At 41.5% G+C, this 13,401-nt stretch overlaps 1 protein-coding gene across 4 annotated transcripts in view; it reads left to right on the top strand.

The window, feature by feature from the left end:
- The window catches only part of ARHGAP26 (Rho GTPase activating protein 26), a 502,534-nt gene that overhangs the window by 420,957 nt on the left and 68,176 nt on the right, over positions 1-13,401 (top strand). For 2 of the 4 annotated variants that reach the window (XM_083181920.1, XM_083181918.1), the window contains exon 21: positions 4,813-4,848. The exons of the other annotated variants lie outside the window; for them this stretch is intronic. In XM_083181920.1, the coding sequence (XP_083038046.1) occupies positions 4,813-4,848 (36 nt within the window). The remainder of the gene's footprint in view (positions 1-4,812; positions 4,849-13,401) is intronic. 4 annotated transcript variants of the gene reach the window in all.

Here is a 13,401-nt window from a genome sequence, read left to right as displayed (position 1 = left end):
CTCCTGAGATTTAGCACCTATGATGCATTTATTTTTGTGTGTTTGTGTGCGTTGTACTGTTTTTGTGTGTGTGGTAGTGTATGTGGGTGTGTGTACTGTGGTGTGTTGTGTTGTATCTGTCCAATGTGTAAGTGTGTGAGGTGCGCTACCTATAAATATGTGTGTGCAATGGTCGAAGTGGAAATTTTGAAGTGGGGGTATGGGAAATTAAAGGCTGAAGTTATGTGCACATTCCAGAAAAACAGGGTGCCGCCACTCAAAAGGGGGCATGTCCTTGAGTGTTAGTGTACCATGCTGTATGCCCCTTATACACATTACGCAGAACAGTAGTAGACCCCCTTACACTTGCCCCTTAATTATTTTGCCATGCGGAATGAGCCAAAATTCCCCTTATGCGACACAGAATGAGCAATAAAATTCACATTATACCCCCCGGAAAGAGCCAAAATTCCCATTGTGCTACATAAATTGAGCCAAAATTCACGTTATGCAACATGGATTGAGGCAAAATTCACATCAAGCCACCTGGAATAAGCCCAAATTCACATCATGCCTCCCGGATTGAGCCAAAATTCACATTATGCCACACAGAAAGTGCCAAAATTTACTTTATGCCACACAGATTGAGCAAAAATTCACATTATGCCACCCAGCTGGGTGATGCAGGGACAGAGATGGCGGGGTGACGCAGGGACAGAGATGGTGGGGTGACGCAGGGACACGCACCTCTGTCACACTACATGTCACATTCATCCCACCTGCTGCCTGTCACATTCATCTGACCCGGCTCCTGTTTACATCAATGGGGGAAGTCCAACCACCAGACCACATGTGATGTGTGTGTGTGTACATGTGTGTGTGTGTGTGTGTGTGTGTGTGATGTGTGGTCTATGTATTTCCCCAATTATTACCAATTGTTGAAAGCCTTCACCATAATGCTAGAATGTGTTTGCATTCATACTAAATGACAGCAATGAACTCAGTTGTGATGTTGTTCCTTTGTCTTCGGTTTCCCGGATCGTCGATCTTTTTTTCAGATCATTAATTAATGCAAATTGTACCTTGGTGTTTTTTACATTTCTATGTGAAATTTCCCAAAAACGTCTTTGAGGTGCACACCACCAGGTCCAGAGGTACCTTGTTGCCAAATTTGGCAGCTCTGAGTGCCACGGTGTGCCAGCAATGCAACAGACACGAACACACACACGCACGCACACACACTCTTCAACATTATATAGATTAGGCTATTTATGTAACTTGATTTGCCTATCATGAGTGTACTAAAATAAATTCTATTATAATTCTGCTTTTTTGAGTACATGCGTGCTAGTGGCCCCAATCACATATATGTGCATCACATGAATATTGGTTAGCCAGATGTGTGCTGGATGACTCTCACCGACAGCTCGGATTGTGACTGTTAAGCAGTTGTCCACGACACCCAGAGGGGGAATACAACCTGTGTCGAGCCACCGAGCCCACAAGGGGCTTTTGTTTTGATTTGACTGTTGGAATACCGGCGTTAGGGATTTCAATGTCTGTATACTGACCATCAAGATCCCTCCTGTGGCAGAGTCATAGCAAACTCAGCCATATTCAGTCTATACGTGGTGCCACCAACCCCCCAACTTGTTATTGCACCAGGCCAAACTTAAGGTGCATACACACTGTACAATTTGTTTTGACCAATTTCCTTCATTTCGGAAAAATTGGTTAAGATATCTTTCAGTGCCTTTGTGACGAATGATGATGCGCATACCCGCCAATTGTTCATCAAGGTTGTTTGTCAACTGTGCATGCAGCTCAATTTGGATATCTTTCAAAAAGAGCCTATAAACTGTAGCTAGATCTTTCGTCTGTCGTCAATATCTTTCGTCAAGGACACTGGGTTTAAGGGAAATGTCTTTCAACGAAATTGGTCAAAAAAATTGTACAGTGTGTGTGCACCTTTACAGTTAACTCCCAGAACAGCCAGGAAAGTATTTAATGTACTCGGGCAGAGCTGTAATGGCAGGGGGGTGGAAAGAGTACTGACATTGGAGTGGGGGGAGATACAGTGATGGGGAGGGGAGAGAGCAAGAAAGTGTAACGAAGGAGGAGAGCAGAAAAGAAACCAGCAATACTAGCTACAACTGCTCTATATGCTCTATAATGCTTTTTTATACATTATTGTATTCTTGGACAATTACCGTGTTTCTGTCCTTGATCACATCCATTTACTGGGGGCTCCATTAAGCAATCTGCCACTGCAAGAGGACTCCTGTATACCCAGAGACCACTTCCATGCCCACAATGTACCCCACAAAGGACACAAGTCATATGTTGTATTATTATTACTACAAATATTTAGGTGCTTAATAAAGACCACAAAAGGGGGTGGTACTGCACCAGTTAAATTGTTTGGAGCCCCACCACTACTTGCCCCAGAGCCCCGGCAAGTCTTAATCCGGCCCTGCTGCAGAATTCGTATTAACACTTGTCTACCTCCTATGTGCCAAGTAATATATCCGTCACTTAGTACTATGAGACCCTGTACTGTATACAGTATGTTCTTTTATCTATCCAGCATAATGCAGGTGAAAGTGAATCCATTGATTAAGGTTCATCTGCTGCCATCTTTCTGATCAGATTTGCTCAAACATACAAACTTTTTACATTTCTAAAATATGTTGTTAAAGATGTGCTATCCTTCAAAGTGTCCAAAACGAAGAAATGGGTTGATAAGACATTCTTCGAGTACACCCATTATCTACACATATTGGAATCTGTAATTTTCTTAGACCATTGAAACGTTTCTGTTGTCATCTATTCATAAGCTATTGGTTGTCTGCAGCTTCAATGACATTACCTCTGACAATAAAATTGCTGCCTACTCTTAGACGATGAGTCGTTGTACACGTGTTTGCTGTTGGAGACTACCTTATCCTTTAGGCAAAATAATAATAATCATTTTTAGTAGCTCTCTGAAATCTTGCAAAGCTGCTGTCTCTAGAGATCAGCTCTCCATGGTAAAACACGTACAATTACATTACTCCAATATTGGCAACACTTCTATGGCAGCCAGTGCATTAGAGAAATAAAGACCTTCTATTCTGATATTCTGTATCTCATCTGTGCTGGGTCTATTCATTGTTGTAACATAGTAATGAAACCTATGTATAATACTGGTTGTTTCCTATACACAAAATGCTTGGGAGCAGAAATATTTGGTATTTTTCCGTATTTTGGAATACAGTATTTGCGTAACCTAATGAAATATCTTCAAATGGGACCCAAGTTTAAAAGGGCCCCCGACCACAGCACCACCGTTCCCCCAACAGAATGTACCAATCAGTGACATGTGCTGATCTGCAATCCTTTGAGGGATCGAAGATATGAAGCATGTTAAAAAGTCCCGGTTCCACCATGCCCGCCAGGATCATGAGATTTACACATGTTTAACTCCTTGAGTGCCAACACCTGTGTTCAAAATATCAGCAAAAAATGCCAGCATTTCTCACATTTGTTATATGAATTCAAATAAAAAATGTTGTGCAAAAGAAGATTATATTTCCTACAGAAGGTAAACATTACAGGTCATTATAAAAATGTTTGCTTGGCAATTTTCAAACCAATTTTGACAGTCACTTGGCACTTATAGGGTAAATAGCCATGATCCCCCAACACAGAATGAATTTGCTACATACAGTATACACCTTTACACACGTAGAATGGTATCTATATAATATTTCAAATAGTTGTGAATGTTAACTAAAGTCTGTTTTCACTGAACCCTCAGAAAGCAAAAGTGTTGCTATCATGCTCAATCAATTGCGACAGTGCTTTCAAAAATTGCCCAGAACAGTTTAGGCTTTATGGATATAATCACTTTGATTTAACCATCTGGTCTGATGCATTGATATCCATAAAATCTAGACTGTAATGGCTGAAAACTACTTAACTGCATATACAGTATGTCCTCATACATCTTTGCTGTAGTCAAGACAAACGCCCGTTTTTGGCATGCCAGGTCGCGTAAGAATCTACTAGCGTCATGCTTCTTTTTTACTGAAAATGATAATACAGTAGTAAGCACGAGGAATTTTGCTTATTAATTAGATACAGTATGACACTTGTACAGTATATCTGTGTGCGACTGAGTATCTGAGTCTGTACACAAAGGGCTATAATGTGGCATCTGCAGCTTTTTTCCCAATATGTGGTTTGTTTTGCTTCGTATACACACAATATACAGGTGCCGGACAGTTTCCCGACAGTCGGGATCCAGACAATCATTATCCCGATGTTGGGATCCCGACAGTCAAAACCCCGACACTCGGGGTCCCGACAACCACCGGCTATTCTCCCTCGTGGGGGTCCACGACCCCCGTAGAGGAAGAATAGAATAGGTAGCGAGCCACCGTGCCCGCAGCGAGCCCTCAATGGGCTTTGTTGCACTCGCCATGCAGTCGGAGTCCGGTCAGTCGGGATCCTGACGTCGGGCTAATGACTGTCGGGACCCCGACTGTCAGGACCATATACCACACCCCCAATATACAATCTATATCAAATCAGTCAGTACAGTCTTCTTTTGCATCCTTGTCACATTCCGTTTGTAAAAAAAAGACTGGTGTTTGCAAAGATGCACAGGACCTTGCAACTCAGTTACACCTTGCATCTCACACTGCATAGTGTATTGAGGCTACATGTATGAGCATGTATCTGTAAGTGTTTCTGAATAAAAAAAAATTATTTGTAGTCTGTAAAAGGGAAAAAAAACATTATATAGAGCAGGTGGTGATTTTTCATATACCCCTTTAATGTCTTTTGCAGATTGAACCCGAAAAATATATCCGACCTTTTATCAAGGTAAGTGTATGTGTGTCGGAGTTAAAAGCACAATCTTTTGAAATGGAATATACTTGGTTGTCCCGATGTGTGATTATACTGTATCATCTAGTACTGTATATACACCAATAATGTATTCAATATAAAAACCATGCAGCAACTGGTCACATTTCCAGGTGATTGAAAGAAAGTACTTTAAATGACGTGTTCCAAACGATATCACAATTTTGCGAGGCCTTTTTACACAGGATATGGTATTATCCCCCACACAATATGCAGCCTTTATTATTTTACTTAGATGATCTCACGGTGTGCTTTAGTCCAAGCCATCCATTGGTTAGCTGCTCTGCTACGGTATTATAAACTTGTGTAAATGATCAAATTCTACTTTCCAGGGAAATTATCTATTTTACTTTACATTCAGACTAGTGTATTAAAATCAAATGGTAGTTATTTAGATTATGGTATTAAAAACAAAGTAAATATAAATAAATTCTTAGATCTGTTATAAATTGTGATGAAATCATTTTGAAAAGTTTACATAAAGTCTCTTCCATATATGCTCCAGAACCCAGTCTTTGAGGAAGTGATTAAATCACTGTTTATGCTAGAACGGTTATTGATTGCTAAAAGCACACTGCGACCTGTTACCTCTGTGGTGGTGTTGTTGCCGAGCCTGTACAATTGTCATAGAAAGTTTGGGGACCTGTGGCCTGTTTCTATTGGTGGCAGCAGAAGAGAGGTGTATGGTATAGTGGGCAAGGAAAGAACACATTCAATGTGCGTATAGTAATTGGCTCTGCACACACCGTATGAGAAATTAAGGATCCGTGTGATCGCAGTCCTGAAACTGGTGTGATTTAGTCAGTGGATCAAATGTGTTAGTTCCTCTTATCATGGGAAGAGTGCAAACATCATGGATGTTTTCTACGGGGTCCCTGGTTGCATATTTGTAAAATATAAAAAGGGATCATGTAGAATTTTATAGCGTTTGCAAAGATATTTTTTATAACCTATGAGATCTGCAACTGTTACCTTTTTGCATGGTCATAACTGATTTACTAAATAAGTCGCCTATGGCCAAGCACATGTATATACTTAAAACCTGGATCATTAGGCTGCCTTACACATCATGTCTGGGAACTTATCTCGTAGTGGTTCTCAACCTCTGTCCTCAAGGACCCGACAGGTGCACTCAATACTACTGACACATTTTAAAAGATCACAGGTGGCGCTAATTATTTCACCTGTGAGGAGACCTGGAAAATGTGCACTATTAGGGGTCTTGAGGACCATTGGCACAGTGTCTTCCAAATCAAGCACTGACCGTGGAGAAGTAAGCTACTGCGGCTTCAGCCAGAAGTGCATTCGACGCGATAGCCAATAAAAATCATCCTGATTCAAATTGGCTACTGGTGATGCACCTGTCTGCAGGCATAAACCCACAGCTTCAAAACGCAGTGCTTTTTGCATGACACCCAATTAGAATCATCCTAGGTCTTTGCTGCTTCTGGGCGTCAACCTAAAGTATTTAAAGTCAACAGTTTGGTCGTGATCAACACTTTGGCCACCCCTGCTGTTTGTTGTGAATATTTTTTTGCACCTTTTATAGACAAAAGTATTTCTGACCCTCTACATTGATAGTCTAGATCTGCAGCAGAAGAGTACCTGAGAAATAAACATCCATAAAAATGAGTGAAGTGATGCCATACACAGTGTACTGGCCACTTCTGTATCCTGTTCTGTACATGACCGTTTCTCCAGGATACTACTTGGACATCAGCTCCAACTTTTATTGGAAACCTGCAAATGAATTAAAAGTTAATTAAAATCTATAGGTCTAGGACTTGCTAAAATACAGGAACGCTAATTATAATGATCATGGCACAGCCAGAACATTGTACTTCCAAGAGTGAAAAAACTCCTGTATCTCTCTCAACTTTCCCTCTTTCCCAGCTGTACAACAGATTTTAAAACAAGTGTCTAAACCTTTCTAGCCATAACCAAGGCCCAGGCAGCCTGTGGCCACCTAGATGCTGTTGAGCTACAAGGCCTAGAACGCATGCTGAAATGTCTACTCTAGTTCCACAGTGGCCAATATTCAATGCTCCCAACTCCTTGTGGTTAATCTGTTTAACTGAAAATGTGATTCTCCTTATTCAATGTTCACTGTTCGCCGAAAGCAAACAGTGAATGCCGGCCAGTTCTCCGTTTCATGGGGTTTCAATGGGGTTTTCACTGGGTTTCGCCGAGAGTATATTCAATGCTAGGATGGAGAACTGCTTTCTCTATGATTCGCCGTTTTGCATTCAACAGCTTTTTTTAGGTGAACAAGAAAGTGATAAATCATATTTTTTTTTTCTAAGAAGGGGTATGCTATTTGTAATCATGTGCTTAAAGCACATTAATATATATTTGATTTTATTTTAATTTTTTTTATACACTTTGGCCAGCAGGGAGCCGAGAGCATCTCATTAATATTAATTTATTCACTGCACTCTGGTCCCGATCATTACATATGCATGATCGGGACCAGGCAGTGCTGTGGCTGATGATCCCAGCCCCCTGCCAGCTCTGGGGGGGCTCTGCCAGTGTCCTGGCAGCCCTCAGTGTCAGGCGCAGGCAGGGAGACTTCCATCTTCCTGCCTGCCGCCTTCCCCCAGGGGGTTAAAATTCGCCGCCAGGGGCTCGCTGCCCCTGACGAGTTGAATAGGGTGACACGGAGGGCTGGCAGAGAATGCTCCAGCCCTCGGGAACCCTGTGAATGTGCAGCGAATCCTAAACAGGATTCGCTGCACATTTCGTAAATGTGCATTGAATACTGCACAGTGTCTTAAAGGACACATGCCACGTCACACCTCTACTATATTTTCTGTTTGGTATAAGTGCTCCATTATATATAATCTTGAGATAACCAATGAATCATATACATTATAATATGTGAAATAAAAACAAATAAAAAAACATTTTCACATCCAGTAGCTGAAATACCAAATTATCTATAAAGGTAATTTTGAAAGCGTAAATGACATAATTACAGAAATAAGGGAAAATAATTGGCAGACTTGTTGAAGCGCCACATGTGTCAGCCACACGAAGCTGTAATAATTTGCCACCAAGTTTATCTATTCCTGAATTCTCTAATAAACGCCATTAAACATATGTATTATTCTTTTTCTTTGAAGTCATATGGTTTTAGTTTTGAACCTGTTGTCCATTGTGAAACAGGAGTCTTCCTCCATCCAGATGGTGCAAAACCGGTCCAATCTTTCCTATAACTTCAATACCTCACGCAAGCAAAAGTAGCTTGTCAGCTTTTTTTTTTTTAAGGGGGATTGGGGGGGGGGGGGGGCTACATCTGGCCCATAGTGTGCCATGACAGCTGTGGCAAAGTTTGCCATTACATAACACTGCTACTCTGACAAAAGTACAGATGCAATTTGGCCACAACAATTCCGGATGAGGGTGCTGGTGCATTGTCATGGTGGGAAAAAAAAACCTAACCTTAGAATCAATCTGAAATTTGGTATCGTGTTGTAGGAAAGATGGTAGTACATTATAATAATACCAACTTTCCTCAGCAATGCCACTGGTCTTCAACCACAGGTACTTATTGATCCACCCTCATATATGTACCCCATACACAGCGGTATTTCTCACGCAATAAAGTATTTTGCCACTGGGCTCCAGCCCTGAAGGGGGTACTTTCTCCATTGGGGTATATTGAATGCTCTGAGGGCGAGCAGTGCTGATAGCTCGCCATCATAGCTCACCGTCAGTATTCAACTGCCCTTCACTTGCCATTTCCACCTTGCTGGTTTCTTCAGCAAGGTATAAACAGCGAGTGCAGCCATCAAAGCAGTGGGGCTCCCCACAAAATGCAGAGGGCTTGCTATATTTGAGGCGAATCTCGCTGTCCTCTGTTGGCAAGGATTTTCCCAGAACTTTGAGTACAGCAAGCGGCTGACGAGGATAGCTTGTTTTCGGCATTCCTTGCCGAAAACAAGCCATCCTTGCCGCACAAACTCCTTGCCGGTGGTATTGAATACCACCCAATGTCTATCACATCAGCATCGTAGCCCACCCCCCCTTCTTGCTGGTCTCTGTACTGGCTAGAAAGGCTTGGAGCTGTTTAACATTGAGGGCTGGATTAACCCCTTCACTGGTAATTTCCGGGCTATGCCTTAATGCCTAGGCTGGCAAGCCCGGAAAATTCTCGGGATTGCCAGCTTCAGCGCTGCCCGGCTCCCTCCCCTCTGCCGTGCCCCCCGGCTGTTACATTACAGCCTGCAGCGCCGGCTTATGACAAGCCGGGTCGCAGCATGTAGGAACGGGATACTGGGGTGCAGAGCCGGGCAGCATCTGACAGTTTAGCAGCGCTGCCCGGACCCAGGGATGCAGTGGTGGTGGTTATTTTTTTAAGGGAGCACTCCCCATAAAAAACTCACCCAGTGGGGAGCGCTCCCAAAAAAAAAAAACACCACTGAAAGGGTTAAGAGCGGATAGATATGGAGAGGAGGATTAAGTGTAGATGAATGTGTTATTTCAGTTCAGACCCAGTTGGCAAGTCATTTCAGTGACCGTTAATGTAGAGTGGACTTTTTTAGAGATTGCCGGCATAGGCATAGTGCAGGGAGGTTGTCCCCATGGATGGTCCATGCCTCATGGCAGCCACACCTCTTGCACATATACAGTAGCTACAGTACATCCCAATCTACAGTGTAAGTTGTCAAAGCTATTGGTGTGGGGAAGGAGACGGGCTTTCACATTGCATCCTCATGGCCCTGCTCTTTTGACAAGAAAATAAAGCAGGATCAGAGAGGTTGTCCTAATCTCTGGAGTTTTCTTCATTTTATATGGTAGGTTTACTACCATCGAGATTGAGCTCAATATTAGAATAATTAGCAGAAGTGCAGTAGGTACAGATCACATTCTACAAATGACTAAAATGCATTGCCTTTTTTTCGCATACCAACTTCTTAGAACAAAGCCCTCGTCATTATGACAGTGGTTCCCAAACTGTGTGCCGTGGCACCCTGGGGTGCCTCAGAGCACATGCAGGGGTGCCCTGGGATGGTGGTCCAGGAACAATTAATTTTATTTATGGTCAATGTAATAGGGAAAATCAGTGCTTATGGCTTCCAATCATACAATATGAGAACAAACTGAAGTGAATACTGTCCCTCACAACATAAATGGACCTAAAGATCATATATAAACACTATTTATTTAATTTAATATATATATATTTTTTAAAGTACTCAATAAGAAAATTTTGGCCTAGGGGTGCCACAAAAAAAATCTGATACTCCAGGGTGCCGTGATTCCAAGAAGTTTGGGAACCCCTGCATTATGAGCTTGACCTGTAATAAAGTTAATATATTTAATATTAATGTTGTAAATTAAATTTACTTGTGATGAAGAGGAATTAGAAATAATTTTGGTTGGCAAAACATGCATCATAAGAGTGTTCGGTTATGCCAGGCATCTAAATATACTGCATACATACTGTAGATACAGATTTGTATTGTCATGATTATTCCCAAACAGACACAAAATGTATGTACTTAACTACAGTATAGCTTCTCTTGGAAATTTAAGTAGCGATACAATCACTTAATACCTCCTGCGTTAAATAATATATTAAGGCTATATTATAAACTATTGGTTTCTTTAGTGGCTGTTTTCATACAAGAAGCACATAATGTGTGTACTTACTAACCTGTAATGGGTGACTAAAGTAGCTTTTCTAGGTGGAACTATAGATGCAGCATACAGTATTTCCATTTTAATAAGGCCTTGATACTGTCCCACACTGAAGACTAGTAAATATACTACAAAGTTTGTCATTTTATTCGGTACTTATGTAATGTCTGGGCTCCCGTTTTTCTTATGAGACCGCGGGGCTCGCTGCGCTCGCCATGCTTCGGGCACGGTGGCTCGCTGCGCTCGCCACACTATATAAAATCAACTCCATGCGTAGTTGGATAGTAGGATTATGAAAAAATGGGGTGCATTTAACATGGGGACCCAGATAATACATAAGTACATTATATTCAAATAGCATTTAACTTACAGTATAAGATATTGGTTTGAGGTTTGAAATGTGAATGCACTCCATTTTCTGAGGGGAATGTTCCTAGTGGATCTGGGATTAGGACCAGCACCCAATATCGGCGTTGAAGTGAAGTGTGCCTTTTTGCAGATAACAGAAATATATGCAGCACGGTAGACACATTGGGGTTTTAAGGTTCATAGGTCTGGGTTCAGCAGCTGTCTGGGGTCAGCAAGCTATAATGTCAATTTCTCAGGGGGAAAGTGATCTTGGGGTCAAGATTTCAGGTGACTTAAATGTGAGCAGACAATGGGGCTGAAGTTGGGAACAAAGCAAGAAGAATTTGGTAGAACACCCTGTCAACTTTTGGTAATAAATGCTTATAAGCGTACTAATGGGCCCTACACAGGTGGGGGATTATTCTATATTCTAAGTAATCTGACTTGATTTGAATAGATAACTTAGAAATTGACCCCAAATTGCTCCATGTGAAGGGGCGATAGAGATGTGCAGCCCCGTGTGTTGCTATTGCCCGTATAGATTTTGTAAGCGTGGGAGCAGGGCCCTCCTATCTCTGTCGGTTGGTTTTTTCCCCAGTTTGTTTAATCACTGTTGTTTCCAATTGTAAATCGCAACAGAATATACTGCGCTGTGTAAGAAACTATAAATAAATAAATACTTCAGAGAGTATAAAACTAGTCAGATTGCCAGTGTTCTCAGTGGTGACCCTGCCAGATCGCACAGCACACACGCGATCTGAGATATATAGCATCGAATTAGGGAGGTATCCAAATTGATGTGATCAATTTTTGGCCCAATAAAAATGGCCTGATTATTGTTACTGGTCCATATTGCAGTGTCCAATTAGCGCCCACTTTTATTGGCCTGAAAAGACTTTTGGTCACTTGATAACATACGGTATCCGGGAAAGCCTCCTGATGTTATTACAGCTCTATCAACTTCTGTTAGAACTTAGATCATAGAGCTACAAATACAAGTGGTAGTTAGCCAATTCTGTGTCCCACACTTGTCCCACATGTGTGGCCGAATAGTAATTATCATGGTATAGTTTATGCAGTTGGTCCCTGACTGCACACGGTCAAATGTAGTTGTCATTTCAAATTCCTAAACATCCGTTATTCAAGTTAAGGTTCTTTTAAGAAGCTGAAATCTCTCAAGACCCCTAATGGAATGCGTTCTGAAAACTGAAATGTTGTGTTGCTATTAGATTTATCATGTAATACGTTTGCCATGTTTAATAGCTTTAATTCCTCTCTTTTAAAATAATGATTGGTAATTTATTGGCCATAGTGCTGTGTGTAATTTTGTTTTGGCAGACAGTAAAGAAATGTATTTCTTTCTTTCTTTACCATGAGAACTTGAACAATCGCAGACATTCCAGCCCGCCGTTTCCCAGGCAGCCAGAATTACAGCTGTTTTCGATTTTCTCAAGATAAAATTGCATATTAAACACAAGGTTAAGGGTTGTGCTGAGCAGAATCACAAGGTGTCTCCAGTGCGCTGCAGGACTCTTTGCCAGCAAACCTTAACACTGGGGTGCGATTTCTGTGTGTTTTCACGGCATTTACTAAGATCACACTACTAATATGTTAAACAGGCACTTTCTCTTTCTCTTCCTTGTACCTCCTGCTGGGTTTGATGTAAGAATAAATACAGTATCTGCTGTTTACTATTTAGGTTCTGCCAAGTAGCCTTCCTGTTTTCTGCCTATCAGGCTAAGCCCAGAGCAGAGGGATAACTGCGCCTCCATCACTGCTCATCATTCAAGCCCCAAGCCCTCCTTAACCTTTTGAGTACCAATGTATCTGTGAGCGATGCTCAAAATATCCACTAAAAACGCCAGCATTGCTCACAGCGACTGTTCTTTTAGTATACATAAATACAGATACAGCCAAGTCAATGAATTAAAGTTTAAATAAATATTGCACCCAAAAAAAGAACAGTCGCTGTGAGCTACACTGGCATTTTTAATGGATATTCTGAGGCTCTCGCACAGCAGAGTTGGCACTCAAAGGGTTAATTAAAAGGGTTTCTTGCCCATTTTTCCACCTATTTTGACAAATTCCCTTGGCGCTCAAAGGGTTATTAGCTCAGTTCTTGTGTTATTAATGTTATTCATTTGCTTCAGAAATGTAATTCTCTGCACATTATAAAAATAATCTCATATACAGTATAAGCATTGCCCAGTGTATTGTGTATACATGTATTTGAGAGATGAATTTTAAATGCGACAGTCTAAGGGTGGTGGTAGCTGACGAGTGGCCTTTTCCCTGCTCAACACCTATTAACCATTTACAAAATGAAAATACTAAATAATTCAAACATCCATTGCTTTACTGTTTAAAAGAGTAAATTAAAATGTGAAGACCAAATGGAAGTAACCCCGCCCAGGTCTGAAAGAGGGGCCCAGTAGGGCCCCCATTACCTGCCAGCTGCAGCAGCTCTTCTCAAACCACCACGTGCTGCTGTGTGCTGGGCTTGTATGTATGGAAGGTAGG

The sequence above is a fragment of the Crinia signifera genome, chromosome 4 (genome assembly GCF_055691185.1).
Source record: "Crinia signifera chromosome 4, ASM5569118v1, whole genome shotgun sequence".
In the NCBI taxonomy this organism is placed as follows: domain Eukaryota; kingdom Metazoa; phylum Chordata; class Amphibia; order Anura; family Myobatrachidae; genus Crinia; species Crinia signifera.
This window is presented reverse-complemented; position numbering and strand designations above follow the sequence as displayed.